At 52.1% G+C, this 13,667-nt stretch overlaps 1 protein-coding gene across 1 annotated transcript in view; it reads right to left on the bottom strand.

Moving 5' to 3' along the window:
* Positions 1-13,349, bottom strand: part of NUDCD3 (NudC domain containing 3) — a 65,107-nt gene extending 51,758 nt beyond the window's left edge. The window contains exons 1-2 of the mRNA XM_055133964.1: positions 13,104-13,349; positions 8,847-9,148 (exon numbers count right to left, since the gene is read on the bottom strand). Coding sequence (XP_054989939.1) covers positions 8,847-9,148; positions 13,104-13,295 — 494 coding nt within the window. The 5' untranslated portion in view covers positions 13,296-13,349. The remainder of the gene's footprint in view (positions 1-8,846; positions 9,149-13,103) is intronic.
* Between the last annotated feature and the right edge of the window lie 318 nt (positions 13,350-13,667).

Genomic DNA, 13,667 nt, shown 5'->3' with positions numbered 1-13,667 from the left:
CACTAATGACCTTTTAAAAAAAAAAACACAGTATGGTAAATCAAGGCGCCTCCATGGGAGTGGCGGGTGGGGCAGAGCCAGAGGTGGCGGTATCCCAGCACCAGCAAGATGCAATCCTGGTTACCTGCAGCGACGCCTGCTGGTGGAGAGGTGAAAGGCACACGTGGAGCGGCTCCGGCCTTCCAGGAGATCAGGAGTGGCAGCTGGCATTTCCAAAGCCTTCCCAGCAGTCCAGGAGTCACCAAGTAGAGCAGAAACATGCAGACACGAGCTTTGCCAATACGGATAGGGTTTAAGAGGTAAAAAGAAAGTGGCTCCAAAGAGACAGCAGCATCCCTGTTCCAACTGAGGTGGCATCTGAGGAGAGCACACTTGGCAGGCCAGGACAGGCTCAAGTGACAGAGCACAGGCCCTGCAACTCCTGATAGTCCCCAAGCACTGCCGGGTGTGGCAGCTGCAACCGGCCTAGTTCAGTCGGAAACTACCAGGAGTGTTCTGTACTGTTATATAAGCCAGATTCCAATGAAACAAACCAAAAAAAAAGTGGTTTTTTTGGTTGGTCAAGGACAATCTTCAGTGGTGGAACACATACATCACATGTAGAAGGCCCTTGGCTCAACCCAAGGTACCATAAGACAAAACAACCAAGCAAAAAAATACACTTACTCCCCATGCCTCCTCTGCCGCGCCCTGCTGACATCGATATCACTGAACTGCACACAGTTAGCAGCACATATACAAAACCAGGTGCAAGGCCAGAGCGACAACACAGCAGGTACAGCTCTGAGCACTGCCAGGTGAGATCCAAAAATGAAGAGAAAAAAGACTGCATGTGTACACATATATGCAATCTACAGACAACCTGCTATCTCGCTTCCTTTTCCCAGTGCCCGCTGAACTACTGGCATCAGATGAGCAGGTCTGCGCCTGGGCTGCAGGGTGAGCAGAGCAGGGATGTTGCGCAGTACTGAAGCACAGCAACCAAATCAGCATCAGGATTCAAAGACGCTGGCTCAGGACACAGTGCCCCAAACAGGCCGAGCTTCTGTGGTCACCAAAGAAATCACTGAAATGATCACAGAACCCCACATCTGTGGTGCGCAGACTGTACAATCCTGGCACAGAGGGCCCTGGAGTGCGGCCAGAGGCAGCAGGAAAAGTAGGCTTTTCTGCTCCACTCTAAGCTGGCAAACACTGCACCACACAGTCAACTAGAGATCTGCTTTGCTTACAGAACAACGTGAGGAACTGCAGGCTGAGGCTACTGAGACCGGAGAAGCAGGCTCCTCTCGAAGCGCTCAGCTGAGGTCTCCCAAACACCCAAGCTTCCACTTTACTCACCCAAGGCATATCTCACGAAACTGACCGTGTGTGGCCCAGAACACTGAACCCTGAGTCAAGAACAGGAAACTATGGTCACTACGAAACACAGTGCTGGATCAGAGCAATAGTCCAGCGGGCAGAGCGTTTGCCTCGCACATGGCCGACCAGGGTTCAATCCTTGGCATCCTTTATGGTTCTCTGGAAACCATCAGGAGTGATGCCTGAGTACAGAACCAGGAGGAACCCCTAAGCAACGCTGGGTGTAGCCCCAAACAAATACAATCACTGTCACTGTCATCCCGTTGCTCATCAATTTGTTCGAGCGGGCACCAGTAACGTCTCTCATTGTGAGACTTATTATTACTGTTTTTGGCATATCCAATATGCCAGAGTAGCTTGCCAGGCTCTGCCGTGCGAGCACAATACTCTCGGTAGCTTGCTGGGCTCTCTGAGAGGGGCGGAGGAATCAAACGCGGGTCTGCCACGTGAAAGGCGAACGCCCTACCGCTGTGCTATCGCTCCAGCCCATAAACACATTTAAGTGAAATATAAAAAAAAAGAAATACCGTGCTTATTCTAACATAATGACACAGGCCCCTAGATGACATTGATGTAACACTGATGGAGTGTTAAATCATCATGTAATGATGACGTAATGCTGAATGTAATGTGGCAATGCTGAATCAGGCAGGACTCGGTTTCACTGAAGATACACTTTCTAGGGCAACATTAGAGTAGTCATGTTGCATTCCGAAATAAGTAAGGATTTCAGAAATCATGAAAATTTTAAAACTTAGGAGGCCCGAGACATAGTACAGAGGGCCCCGCCCCTGGCTCAATCCCCAGCCCTGCACATGGTCTCCAGTGCAATGCCAGGAAGGGTTCCTAAGCAGTGCCAGGAATAAGCCCTGAACACAACCAGTGTGGCCCAAAACAAACAACAAATAAAAAGATTTTATTTATAACAGGAGAATGTTTACTCATTGAAGAAAATTAGAAAACACAATAAGGGAAAGGATGAAAATTACTCATAATTCTAACACTCTGTGATAACCACTATTAATTTATTTCCTTCCAGGCTTTTTCTTTGCATATTTTAAAATATGTGCAGGGGCTGGCGACAGGCCCAACAGGCAAAACACTGCCTAGCACGAAAGCCATCAAGTTGGTTTCCTCAAGACAAGCCCCTCCCTCGGTGCCTCCATGAAGCAGGGTCCTGGTGGCCTGAGCACCACTGGGCTTGGCCCTGGCCTTCAAGAACCACCTAGTACCCAGACCTAACACCTCAGTGTGGTCCTGTACAGCAAAAAATTGAATAAAAAAGCAATCAGTGAGACCTTCTGCTTGCTGCTCCAGCAGCCCAGGTGAGGCTCACCTCCGGCTGACACCATGGGTCCAACCTCAAATCCAAGGCAGAGCCCAGTCCTCCTGGTCCCAGCAGCTTCTCCGCTGACCTGCTCCATCTCAGGGCCCACATCAAGCTCCAGGAGGGTTTGGTGTTGCAACAGCTCCCTCCCCTCAATGAAATTACTCATTGTTCACAGTTACTGTCATTCTGTAAGGATGGGAGGAGAAAACAGAGAGCAACCTCTGGCTTAATCCCTCAACATCTTCCAGGGGAGGTGACTACACCCCCAGCACAGCAAGAACACCAGAAAAACCAATGGGGAAAACATGTAGAAGCCCACCAAGCTCAATGAGAAAAAAACAGTATCACGGAAGACATAACCAACACCAGATATCCTCGGAGAGTGTCGTCAGTGACAGTACGGTGACGATGTTCAATGAGTTCAAAGAAATGATAGCACAGGGAGTCAGCAGGGCACAGGGAAGTAGGAGGGTCAAAATGAAGACTCTATTACAGGCAGAAATGACAAAAATAAAATATGTGGCAGGTTGATATTAAAAAGTGAATGGAAAAGTTAATAGAAGCTCTGAACAGCAGAATAACAGAAACTGAGCAAAAGATCAAGGCGTCCCAAGATAAGGAGGAAACTGCCAGGAAACAACAGAAGGTGGAAAAATAAATGAACAGCAGATGGAGAAGGTGCAACCAACCTGCCTTCTTCAAATGGAGCCCCGGCAACACTGAGCTTCTACTAACACGGCTCCGGTATGTGGGACTGGGACATCTCCAAACTGCGGAGGGGCACTGGAACGGGGCGGTGCCAGCCCAGTCTCCAGCCTGCCCCTGCTGCCGGAAGTCACGCCCTCAACCCGCCCTCGGTGCTACCTTGTCACAGCAGCCAGCAGTGAAGAATCCAGGCTGGCAGGCACCGCAAGCCGGGGAATGCTCCAGACCTCAGACCAGGCCACCAACACCGGGGTGCCAGACGGAGAAGGTGCAGAGTCCCCATTGTCTCCAGATAGAGGCCTGGAGACACTGAGCTTCTACTACACGGCTCTGGTATGTGCAACTGGGTTATTTCTCCAAACCACTCGGCTGCGCGACCTTTCCTGATATACAAAAAAGACTCAGGAACAGCTCCGCCACCCCTGAGCGTCCATGATCCCAGAGGCACAGAAACCAATCTCAGAACGCATACTCCTGGACTGTGAACTAAACTGCGACCCCATGCAGCCCCGGGAGGGGAAGGGTTTCTGTCCCTCGGCCTCTTCCCCTTTGCAGCAGCATGGTGACCACCACCGTTCAGAACCAATTGGACAGAGAGGTAGGAGCTTGTAGCGATGGCGATGAGACGCATGAGGATCTCGCGATGGAGGGGGGCAGAACTGACCCTGTCTCTTGCCCAAATGAGACCCCAAGTAGCCGCCCACGAACAGCTCCTTCGCTCCTGAACAGCCATGATCCCAGAGGCACACAAACCAATCTCGGAATGCAGCGGCTGCTGGCAGAAACACCTCTGAACTGAATACCAGAATCACAAAACTGGGCGGCCGCTTTCATGGCCATGCAACATCATGCTCTTTGCTATCGACAACAGATGTTCATTCCGACAGGTCTGACTGTTGGGGGAAAAACTCCAAATAATGAGAGTGAGTTTTCTGTCAAAAATTGAATGTAATGAAAATAAGGAGAGAGTACAGTGAAAATCATCTGCCACACTGGCAGAGGAGCAGTGGGAGGGGGTTATGCTGGGGTTCTTGGTGGTGGAACATATGCACTGGTGAAGGAATGGGTGTTTGATTATAGTATAACTGAGATTTGATCCTAAAAGCCCTGTAACTGCTCTCACGGTGACTCAGTTAAAAAATAAGTAAATAAGTAAAAATTTTAAAAATAAATAAAAAATAAAATAAAATACAGGAGAGGGGCTGGAGTGATAGCACAGCAAGGAGGGCGTTTGCGTTGCACACAGCTGACCCGGGTTCAATTCGCAGCATCCCATAGGGTCCCCGAGCACCACCAGGAGTGATTCCTGAGTGCAGAGCCAGAAGTAACCACACTGAGCATCACTGGATATGAAACCCCCCCCAAAAGAAAAAAAGGTACAGGAGAAACTTACCATCATGTGGCACTGAGAATGGTACTCACTAATGGTCATATGGTTGTCCTTACTAGATTAATAAAGGTTAAAATATAGCACAATTCATCATCATCACCATAAAAAACTGGTTTCTACTGATTTATCTTCTAATAATTTGCCATTCCTTTAAGTTTTACTGGACCAAATAATATAAAATAAATTTATTATATGCTGCCAAAGGGCAGACTAGAGGGTGGGAGGGACCCTGGGGACATTGGTGATGGGACTGGGATTGAAATCGTGTATGCCTGAAACAACTCTATCATGAACAACTTTGTAGATCAGTGCCTCAATAAACATTCCTGGAGAAAAGATATGTATATAAGTCAGAGTACAACCAAACAAACAAAACCAACAACAGAAATAGAGTAAGATATCCACTGGTGGAAACGTGATTAAAATCGTGGGGTCAGTGGAGCCAGTTAAAAAATGTGCAGGGAACTGGTGAAGGGATGGGTGCTTGAGCATTGTATAACTGAGACTTTAACCTGAACGCTTTGTAACTTTCCACATGGTGACTTAATAAAAGAATTAAAAAAAAAAAAAATGTGCAGGGAACGGAGAATGCTCCAGATCCCAGAACTGGCCTACAACACCGGGGCGCAAGACAGAGAAGGTACAGCCAGCACGCCTCCTCCCGATGGACCCCAGGGACACTGAGCTTCTCCAGTATGTGGGACTGGGACATCTCTCCAAAATGTGTGGGGGCACTGGAATGGGGCGGTGCCCGCCCAGTCTCCAGCCCACCCCTGCTGCCAGAAGTCACATCCTCAACCCGCCCTCAGCACCATTTTGCCGCAACAGTCAGCAGCAAGAACCCAGGTCTTCAGCACTGCAAGCCGGAAAATGCTCCAGACCTCAGACCGGGCAAACAACACCGGGGCGCTGGACGGAGAAGGTGCAGAGTCCCCGCCTTCTCCAGATGGAGCCCCGGTGACACTGAGCTTCTACTAACACAGCTCCGATTTGTGGGACTGGGACATCTCTCCAAACTGCGCGGCCTGGGTTCTTGCTGCTGTCTCATTAGGGCAGGAAGTAGGGCCTTTACTGATATCCAAAGAAAACACTCAGGAATGGCTCCGCCACCCCTGAGCGGCCATTATGCCAGAGGCACAGAAACCCAGATGCTGCTGGCAGCTCCACTCGTGGACTTTGAACTAAACTACAGTCCTGTGCAGCCCTGGGAGGGAAAGGGTTTTTGTCCTCATCCTTTTCCCCTCTCGGCAGCATGGCAACCACCACCGTTTAGTGCCAGTTGGACAGAGAGGTAGGAGCTTGCAATGATGGGACACATGGAGAATCTCGCAATGGGGTGGGGGGCAGAACCGGTCCTGCTTCCTGCCCTAATGAGACCCCAGCAGCCTCCCACGAACAGCTCCCCTGCTCCTGAACAGCCATGATCCCAGAGCCACACAAACCAATCTCGGAATGCAGCGGCTGCCAGCAGAAATATCTCTGGTCTTAATACCAGAATCCCAAAACTGGGCGGCCAATTTCACGACTGTGCAACATCATATGCTCATTGCTATCAACAATAGAAAACATACGATCTAATGATGCCATTCCGACAGGTCTGACTGTTGGGGGAAAACTCCAAATAATGATAGTGAGTTTTCGGTCAAAAATTGAATGTTATCAAATCAATGAGAGAGTTAATTGAAAATCATCTGCCACACAGGCAGAGGGGGAGAGGGAGGGAGGGTGTCTGGGGTTCTTGGTGGTGGATCATGTGCACTGGTGAAGGATGGGTATGACTCATTGTATGACAGAGACTTGATCCTGAAAGCCCTGTAACTGTTCTCACGGTGTCTCAATTAAAAAACATAAAATAAAAGAATTAAAAAATAAATAAATGAAAATAAAAATGTGCAGGGAAAACTGTGATGGAGCTGTCAGAGACTGGGCAAACCCCCATCTGCGGGCTCGGAGAGGACTCAGTTAGGGAAAGAGCTTTGAATTGATGAGTCAAACCATACAGATCACCCACCACGACCTCCCATTCTTAAAACCAACTGATGACGGATTTGAATCACATGCGCAAAGCACCCACAGACCAACATGCAGAGAAGAGTTTGGCCAAATCACCAGGAGTCTCTCCCCAACGGGGAACACATAAGAGCAGGGTGGAGCCCAGGCAGTGATGAGCTCATGACAGACTCAAACAGCTTATAAATGTATGAACCACTCCATGCATTAAACTCATCACACCTCCAGAACTCTGCCACTGGAAACTGAGAAAGTGGGGCCAGAGAGAGAGCTTGGTGGGATGCATGCAGCTGACCCCGGTTCAATCCCCGGCATCCCATATGGTTTCCACCGAGTACCGCCAGGAGTGATAACTGTGCACAGAGCCAGGAGTAAGCCCTGAGCATAATCAGATGTGGAGTAGTCCCTCAAGGTAAAGACTGCCGAGAGATAGTCAACAGACTGATGGCATGTGCGAGAGGCCTAGGGTCCACCTCCTGTACTGCATGGCCCCAGAGGAAAGCCAGAAGCAAGTGGGTAGGACAGGCCCTGCCCTTTCCCCAGCAGTGAGTAGCCCAGACCTGCCAGGTAGAGTGCCCAAAACCAGAAATAAAATAGAAGTAAAATGCTGAACAAACTGGTGAGGGGCAGCTAATTCCTGGCATTGCCAGGTGCAGAAAAGTGCAGCTTGGCGGCTTTGGGGCACCTCTGGGCTGACCCTGGTGCCCCTGATCATCATCTGCTTATAAAAACAAATGATTTGGGTCAGAGGGATAGTACAGTGGGTAGGGCGCTTGCTTTGCATGCAGCTGACCCAGGTTCGATCCCTGGCATCCCATATGGTCCCCTGAACACTGCCAGGGGAAATTCCTGAATGCAGAGCCAGGTGTAACCCAAGTATCACTGGGTGTAATACAAATAGAAAAAAGAAAAGAGTGTAGGTGTGGAATTCTGTAGAGAGTGAAAATAATTCTCAGGAATGAGGGTCCAGACAAACCCCAGCTGCAAGAACCCACTGCCAGCCGAGCTGCACTGCTGGGTCCTGGGGACATTCTCCAGCCCATCTGCACTGCAGGAGCATGTGAACATTCTCCAGGCCAAGGGCAGCGTCAGGTCTTGGCCTCCCCCTGCCCCGTCAGTCGCATTCCAGACCCACTTCCCTTCCCATTCCATCCCCATCACCCACCCACCCAGCGGCATTCCCGGAGCTGCCACCCTGCGCCTTCCAACCTGCTACTGGAGCCCACGTTACCCCAGGCTTCTCTGGGTAGCATCGACTGAGACGTTCAGGCTCCCCAAGCCAGAGGGCAAGAAGAAGGAAGCTGAGAGAAGGGCAAGGCGATGACTGGCAGAGAGGGAAGCATCTCCACACTCAGTCCCCGCCAGTAGCCGGAAGGGCTGTCTGCTAGTCCTAAAACGGCACAGAACGGCACAGAACCCCTAAGGCCGGAGTGAGGCTCTCCAGCAGCGCTTGATCTGAGCCCTGTCACGCACCACTGCAGGGACCACTGCAGGGGACCGGTCAGTACCACAGGAAGGAGGTGCTGTGGGATGGCCTCATCCTCCAGCTCACAGAGGAAGGTGACGCTGCTTACAGGGAGAACCTGAACACATGGCATGTCCAAAGACACCTGAGGGAGAAATGAGGCGGTGGGGAAGGGAAGGGAAGTGAGTCCAGAATGTGACTGACTTGGGAGGGGTGAGGTGTGGGTGCCCGGGAGACCTGACACTACCCTTAGCCTGCAGAACTTTCCCGAAGCTCCCTGCAGGGCACGTTGCTGACAATGGGTTCTTGCTCATGGCCACCATCCCCCAACACACAACACTGCCCTGCAGACGCGAGGCTAAGACGGGCACGCACACGCGCACGCGCGCGCACACACACACACACACACGTGCTCACGCCAATGCTTCACGACTGGTTCTAGCAGGCATGAAGAGCGGCAGTGTGTGCAGGCATTCTAGAACAGGAAGGGCAGTCTACACCCGGGGCTGCAGCAGGAGAAACCCTCAGATACTCCCAACTACCAGCAGTTAGGAAAGAAGTGGGGGCAAAGCAGAAATTCTTACTTGGGAAGGGCAGGTGGTTCCTTTGGGGCTTCAGCGGCACCTGCCCCAGCGCCTGGCGGTTCTTCCTCCCCCGAGGGCTGGGCTGCCTCCTGCCTGGAGGCAGAGAGTTCCGGGGCCCCACCAGAGTCTGTGGTGGAGTCAATCTCCACCTCCTGAACTGGGGCTGGGGTGGGCTCCAGATCAGCTGAGCCCGCAGCCACAGGCGCCGCCTCCTGCTCTTCCTTTCGCCTCATTTTCCCCTCCAGCTCCTTCCTTCTCTTCTCGTCATCCTGACGGGCCATGTGGTCAAAGTTTTTGAACACCTGAGACGGAACATAAATCCAGCAATTAATTCAATGCATCACAATTCTGCAGAAATGCAGCAAAACTAGGACAGGAGAGCAGATCCAAAGGGTCACGCTCTTGCCCTGCCTCCTGTCTCATAGTTTGACTCCCCAGCATCACATATGATCCCCTGGGCACAGGCAAGGGTCACTCCTACTGCTGCCCAGTATGGCTCTCGTGAAGCAAAAAACCTGAGGCCCAGGTGTGGCACAAAACAAAAAACAGGGCTGGAGCAACAGCACAGCAGGGAGGGCGTTTGCCTTGCACGCAGCCGACCTGGGTTTGATTCCCAGAATCCCATGTGGTCCCCTGAACCAGGAGTAATTCCTGAGAGCAGAGACAGGAGTAACCCCTGTGCATCGCCAGGTGTGACCCAAAAAGCAAAAACAAATGAACACAACAGAAAGCAGAAAATATGTTCTCTTTGGCAAAAGGGAAATAATAATAAATTCCTATTTCATCAAAGGCTACTATAGGAACAACTTTTATTAGGAGGTTCCAAAATCAACAAATGTGAAAACGTAATGGCCAAGGCTTATGATATTCACAGAGGCCTCCAACCTTTCAGCCTCCGGGACGCATAACTAACTGGTCTGTTCCAGCTCCCAACCTGCCCTATGCCTCTCTGCCACTCCAAACAACTCGTCCTGGCACTGAGCTCTCTGAAGACACTGGGCTCGAGAACTCAATGGGTGGAGCGCAGGCACCCTTGGAGCACTGCCGGGTATGGTCCAGGAACAGAAACATAGATAAGCAGCATTAGACATATGTCCAGCCCCATAAGTGAGCGCCACTAAGAGTGGACTGTAAGTTAAACGAAAGACCTGGGGAACCATAACATGTCCACGCTAGTTCACAAGTTGTAACATATACCAGTCTGGCAGGGGATGCTGACAGGCAGGGAAGCAGCGGGGAGAAGGGCAGAGGTGAGGAGCAACCCAACTACTGTATAAGAACAGCATCTGCTCAGTTTTGTTTTACTCTAAAACAAAACAGAGAGGCCAGAGCTACAGCACAGTGAGTAGGGCAATTGCCCTGGTTCAACCCCTGGTATTCCATATGGTCCCCCAAGCATCCTCAGGCATAATTACTGAGTGCAGAGCCAAAAATAAGTATCATCAAACCAAAAAAAAAAAGTAGTAATAACTTTTTTAGGGGGCTGGAGCAATAGCACAACAGGTAGGGTGTTTGCCTTGCACGCGGCCAACCTGGGTTCTATTCCCAGGCATCCTATAAGGTCCCCTGAGCACCGCCAGGGGTAATTTCTTTCCTGAGTGCAGAGCCAGGAGTAACCCCTGTGCATTGCCAGGTGTGACCCAAAAAGCAAAAGCAAAAAAAAAAAAGAAAAGAAAAGAAAAAGAAAAAGAAGACAGGGGCCAAGGAGATATAGCGTAGCAGGTAAGATGCTTACCTTGCACAGGGCCAACCTGCATCCAATCCCTGGCATCCCATATGGTCCCCTGAACCCCACCAGGAGTGAGCCCTGAGCACAACAGGACAGGGCCCAAAAGCAAAAATAATAAATTAGTAACTTAATGTGGGTAGGAATCAGTTTCCGAAAGGCTAGAAGGCATTAAATAATGGCACTAAGCAGGCAGACAGAATAAAAGACCACCATTCTGAACAACTTAAAATGCTTTTCTAGGCATTTGAAAGCATCAGAATGACTGACTCTAGGAAAACCTGCATTAACAATTAAAGATAAGGAAGACTAATGGCTCAAGGTAAGCTTATCCAAGAAACCCTAAGGCTCTGGAAAAAAAATAAAGGCAGAGCAACATAAGTGACATCTTAAGGCTGAAACTCTTAAGTACCAGACAGAGACTACACATGTCTCACCCCACAACCAAACTTTCACCAGTCCAGGATTCACCTGCAGAATGGGGCCCTGCTGACAAACTAGCAGGCCCCAATCCACCCTTCACCACCCAACTAAGAAACTCAGGAACTGTTTCAAGTTCCTCAGGCAATGCTCCTACTTGGGAAAAATAACTAGGTCTCTCTAAGCCATCCACTAGAAACTGAGCCAGCCCCACAGCCCCTTGGCTTGGGGTCACCAGTTTCAAATCCAACTTGTCTAAAACTCATCTTTTCCTGGGGCTGGAGCAATAGCAAAGGGCGTTTGCCTTGCACGCGGCCGACCAGGGTTCGATTCCCAGCATCCCATATGGTCCCCTGGGCAGCACCAGGGGTAATTCCTGAGTGCAGAGCCGGGAGTAACCCCTGAGCATCGCCAGGTGTGACCCAAAAAAGAAAGAAAAAAAAATGGTTTAAAACTCATCTTTTCCTCCTGAATGCAGGCGACAGCTCAACTTTTTCACTATTATCAATCTGACATGTGTCACCTTCTCCACCATACACTTTCCTCTCCGCTTAACTCTGTAGTAGTAAACTAGGTACCAAGTCTCCTCAACACCCACCCCCATTTGGGGTGGGTTTTTTTCAGGGGGAGGGGGAGTGTTTGTTTTTAAGTTTCTGGGCCACACCTGGTGGTGTTCCAGGGTTACTAGTGGTAATGCTCAGGGGACGTTATGCAGTGTCAGGAATGAAACCAGGGTTTGCCACAGGCAAGGCCATCCGGTACAAGCCCAGCTGCTTCACCAAGTATTAACCCTAAGAGCGTCTAGACCACAGGTGTTTTATACATTGTTATCAGGTAAATAAAGGAATTGCCTCTGTCAGCTCATCTCTAAGGATAAATCTAAGACAAAAGAAACACACTGTACAAGGACTGGAAGTGCCCCGTGGAATGGTCCAAGTCTTCCGTAATAACTAGGCCGTGGAGACACTGAACACCCCTTCCTCCTCATTTCTGTAAGCTATGATCACCCTAAAATGTTCCTACCAGATTTTTCACTCTGGAGAAGTCTTCGTTCACGAATTTCCTCTTTCTCTCCCCTCAAGTCATTCTGAATAAATTTGATTCAACAATAGCTATCTTGCTTGGGCCCCGAGGGGTAGTACCGGGGTAGGGCACGGCCTTGCACACAGGTGACCAGGGACCCTGGCATCCCAGATGGTCCCCCAAGCACAGTCAGGAGTGATTCCTGAGTGCAGAGCCAGGAGTAAGTAACCCCTAAGCATCGCAGGTGTGACCTAAACAACAATAACAAAAAACCTACCTTTAAAAAAAGTTCCTATCCCACTAGTGAAATGTTGAATCACCAACAGAAAGAGCAGGAAAATGAAACTTAGTTCCAGCTCTAATGAGTTTGGATGCAGTACCCATAAAAGTCAACCTCACCTACTCCACGGAAACATCCAACCCCAGGACTGTTCCGGAAGCTTCACCCCCGACAGAGCCAAGAACAGCCCCAAATCCTGAAACTAGAGCCAGGCCAGCTGGCCACATGTGGGGGTCACTCAATCCTAAGGTCTTGGTCCGTGCAGGCACCGAGGAAGACACCGCCTACTCCCGGAGCGGGGACACCTGACGCCCTGGGGCTCGCCACAGGCTCGGGTTCGCGCCCAGGCTGGAGCCCTTCGGCCCCACCGCACCCCAGCTGGCACAGCCCCGTCCCCGTGCCAGGCCACTGCCCCCAGCCCCGTCTGCGCCCTCCTCCGCTTTACCTGCGGGCCAGGGGCACACAGACGTCTGCTGGGGCTTGGGGGGCGGCGCCCAACACCCAGCAACCAGCCGCAGCGCCCGCCCAAGCGGCGGACCTGGGGGCACACTGCAAGCACTGGGGTCGCCGCCGCCCCCGACGCCTGCCTCACCCCGCGTCCCGGGGAAACAACGCCCCCGAGAAATTTGGGTCCCAGGAGGCAGGGCGGGGCGGGACGCTAAGCTGGGGAGCCGAGGCGGGGCCCGGGATGGGGGGCGGGGCCCGAGGTGGGGGGGTGCCGGGGCGGGGTCCCAGGGATGGGGTCGGGGCTGGGGCCTGGGGGCCGGGCCCGGGGTGGGGGTGCCGGGGCTGGGGGCGGCGGCCTCACCTGCAGCACCAGGGCCTGCGCGGCCCCCGGCGGGAAGCCCATGCGGTCCGAGGGGTGGCGCAGCAGGCGGTAGAAGTCCGTCTTGCGGTAGAGGAAGCCGAAGAGCACGCGCAGGAAGTCATGGACGTTGCCCACGTGCTGCAGGATGCCCAGCAGGGCCTGGTCGTACAGCTCGGCCGCGCCGGGCTCCATGGCGGCGGGCGGCGGGCGGCGGGGACGCGGCTCGCGGGGCGGGGCTTGCGCTGCCACTTCCGGTGCGCGCCCCGCGCCCCGCCCAGCCCCGCCGCGCGGACTTCCGTTCCGCGCGCTCGTGTTCCCCGCTCTGCTGGCCCGCGGACTTCCGTTCCGCCCGCTGGGGGCGCGAAGGGCCCTGGGGCTGGCCTCCGGGCGCGGGTCCGGCTTGCCATGTTCCGGCGACGTGATGAATCAGGGAAGGAAACTGAAATGAGTTCATGCTTAGAGTGGAATGACGGGAGCAGAGCAGAAAGACGAAGTCGCGGCATACGGAGATACGGACGTGCGCACAGCGGCAGATGTGTTCGTACGCGTGTACATACTATGTAC

This window comes from Sorex araneus, chromosome 3 (genome assembly GCF_027595985.1).
Source record: "Sorex araneus isolate mSorAra2 chromosome 3, mSorAra2.pri, whole genome shotgun sequence".
Classification (NCBI taxonomy): domain Eukaryota; kingdom Metazoa; phylum Chordata; class Mammalia; order Eulipotyphla; family Soricidae; genus Sorex; species Sorex araneus.
The sequence above is the reverse complement of the archived record's forward strand: the minus strand, read 5'-3'. Positions and strand labels throughout refer to the sequence as shown.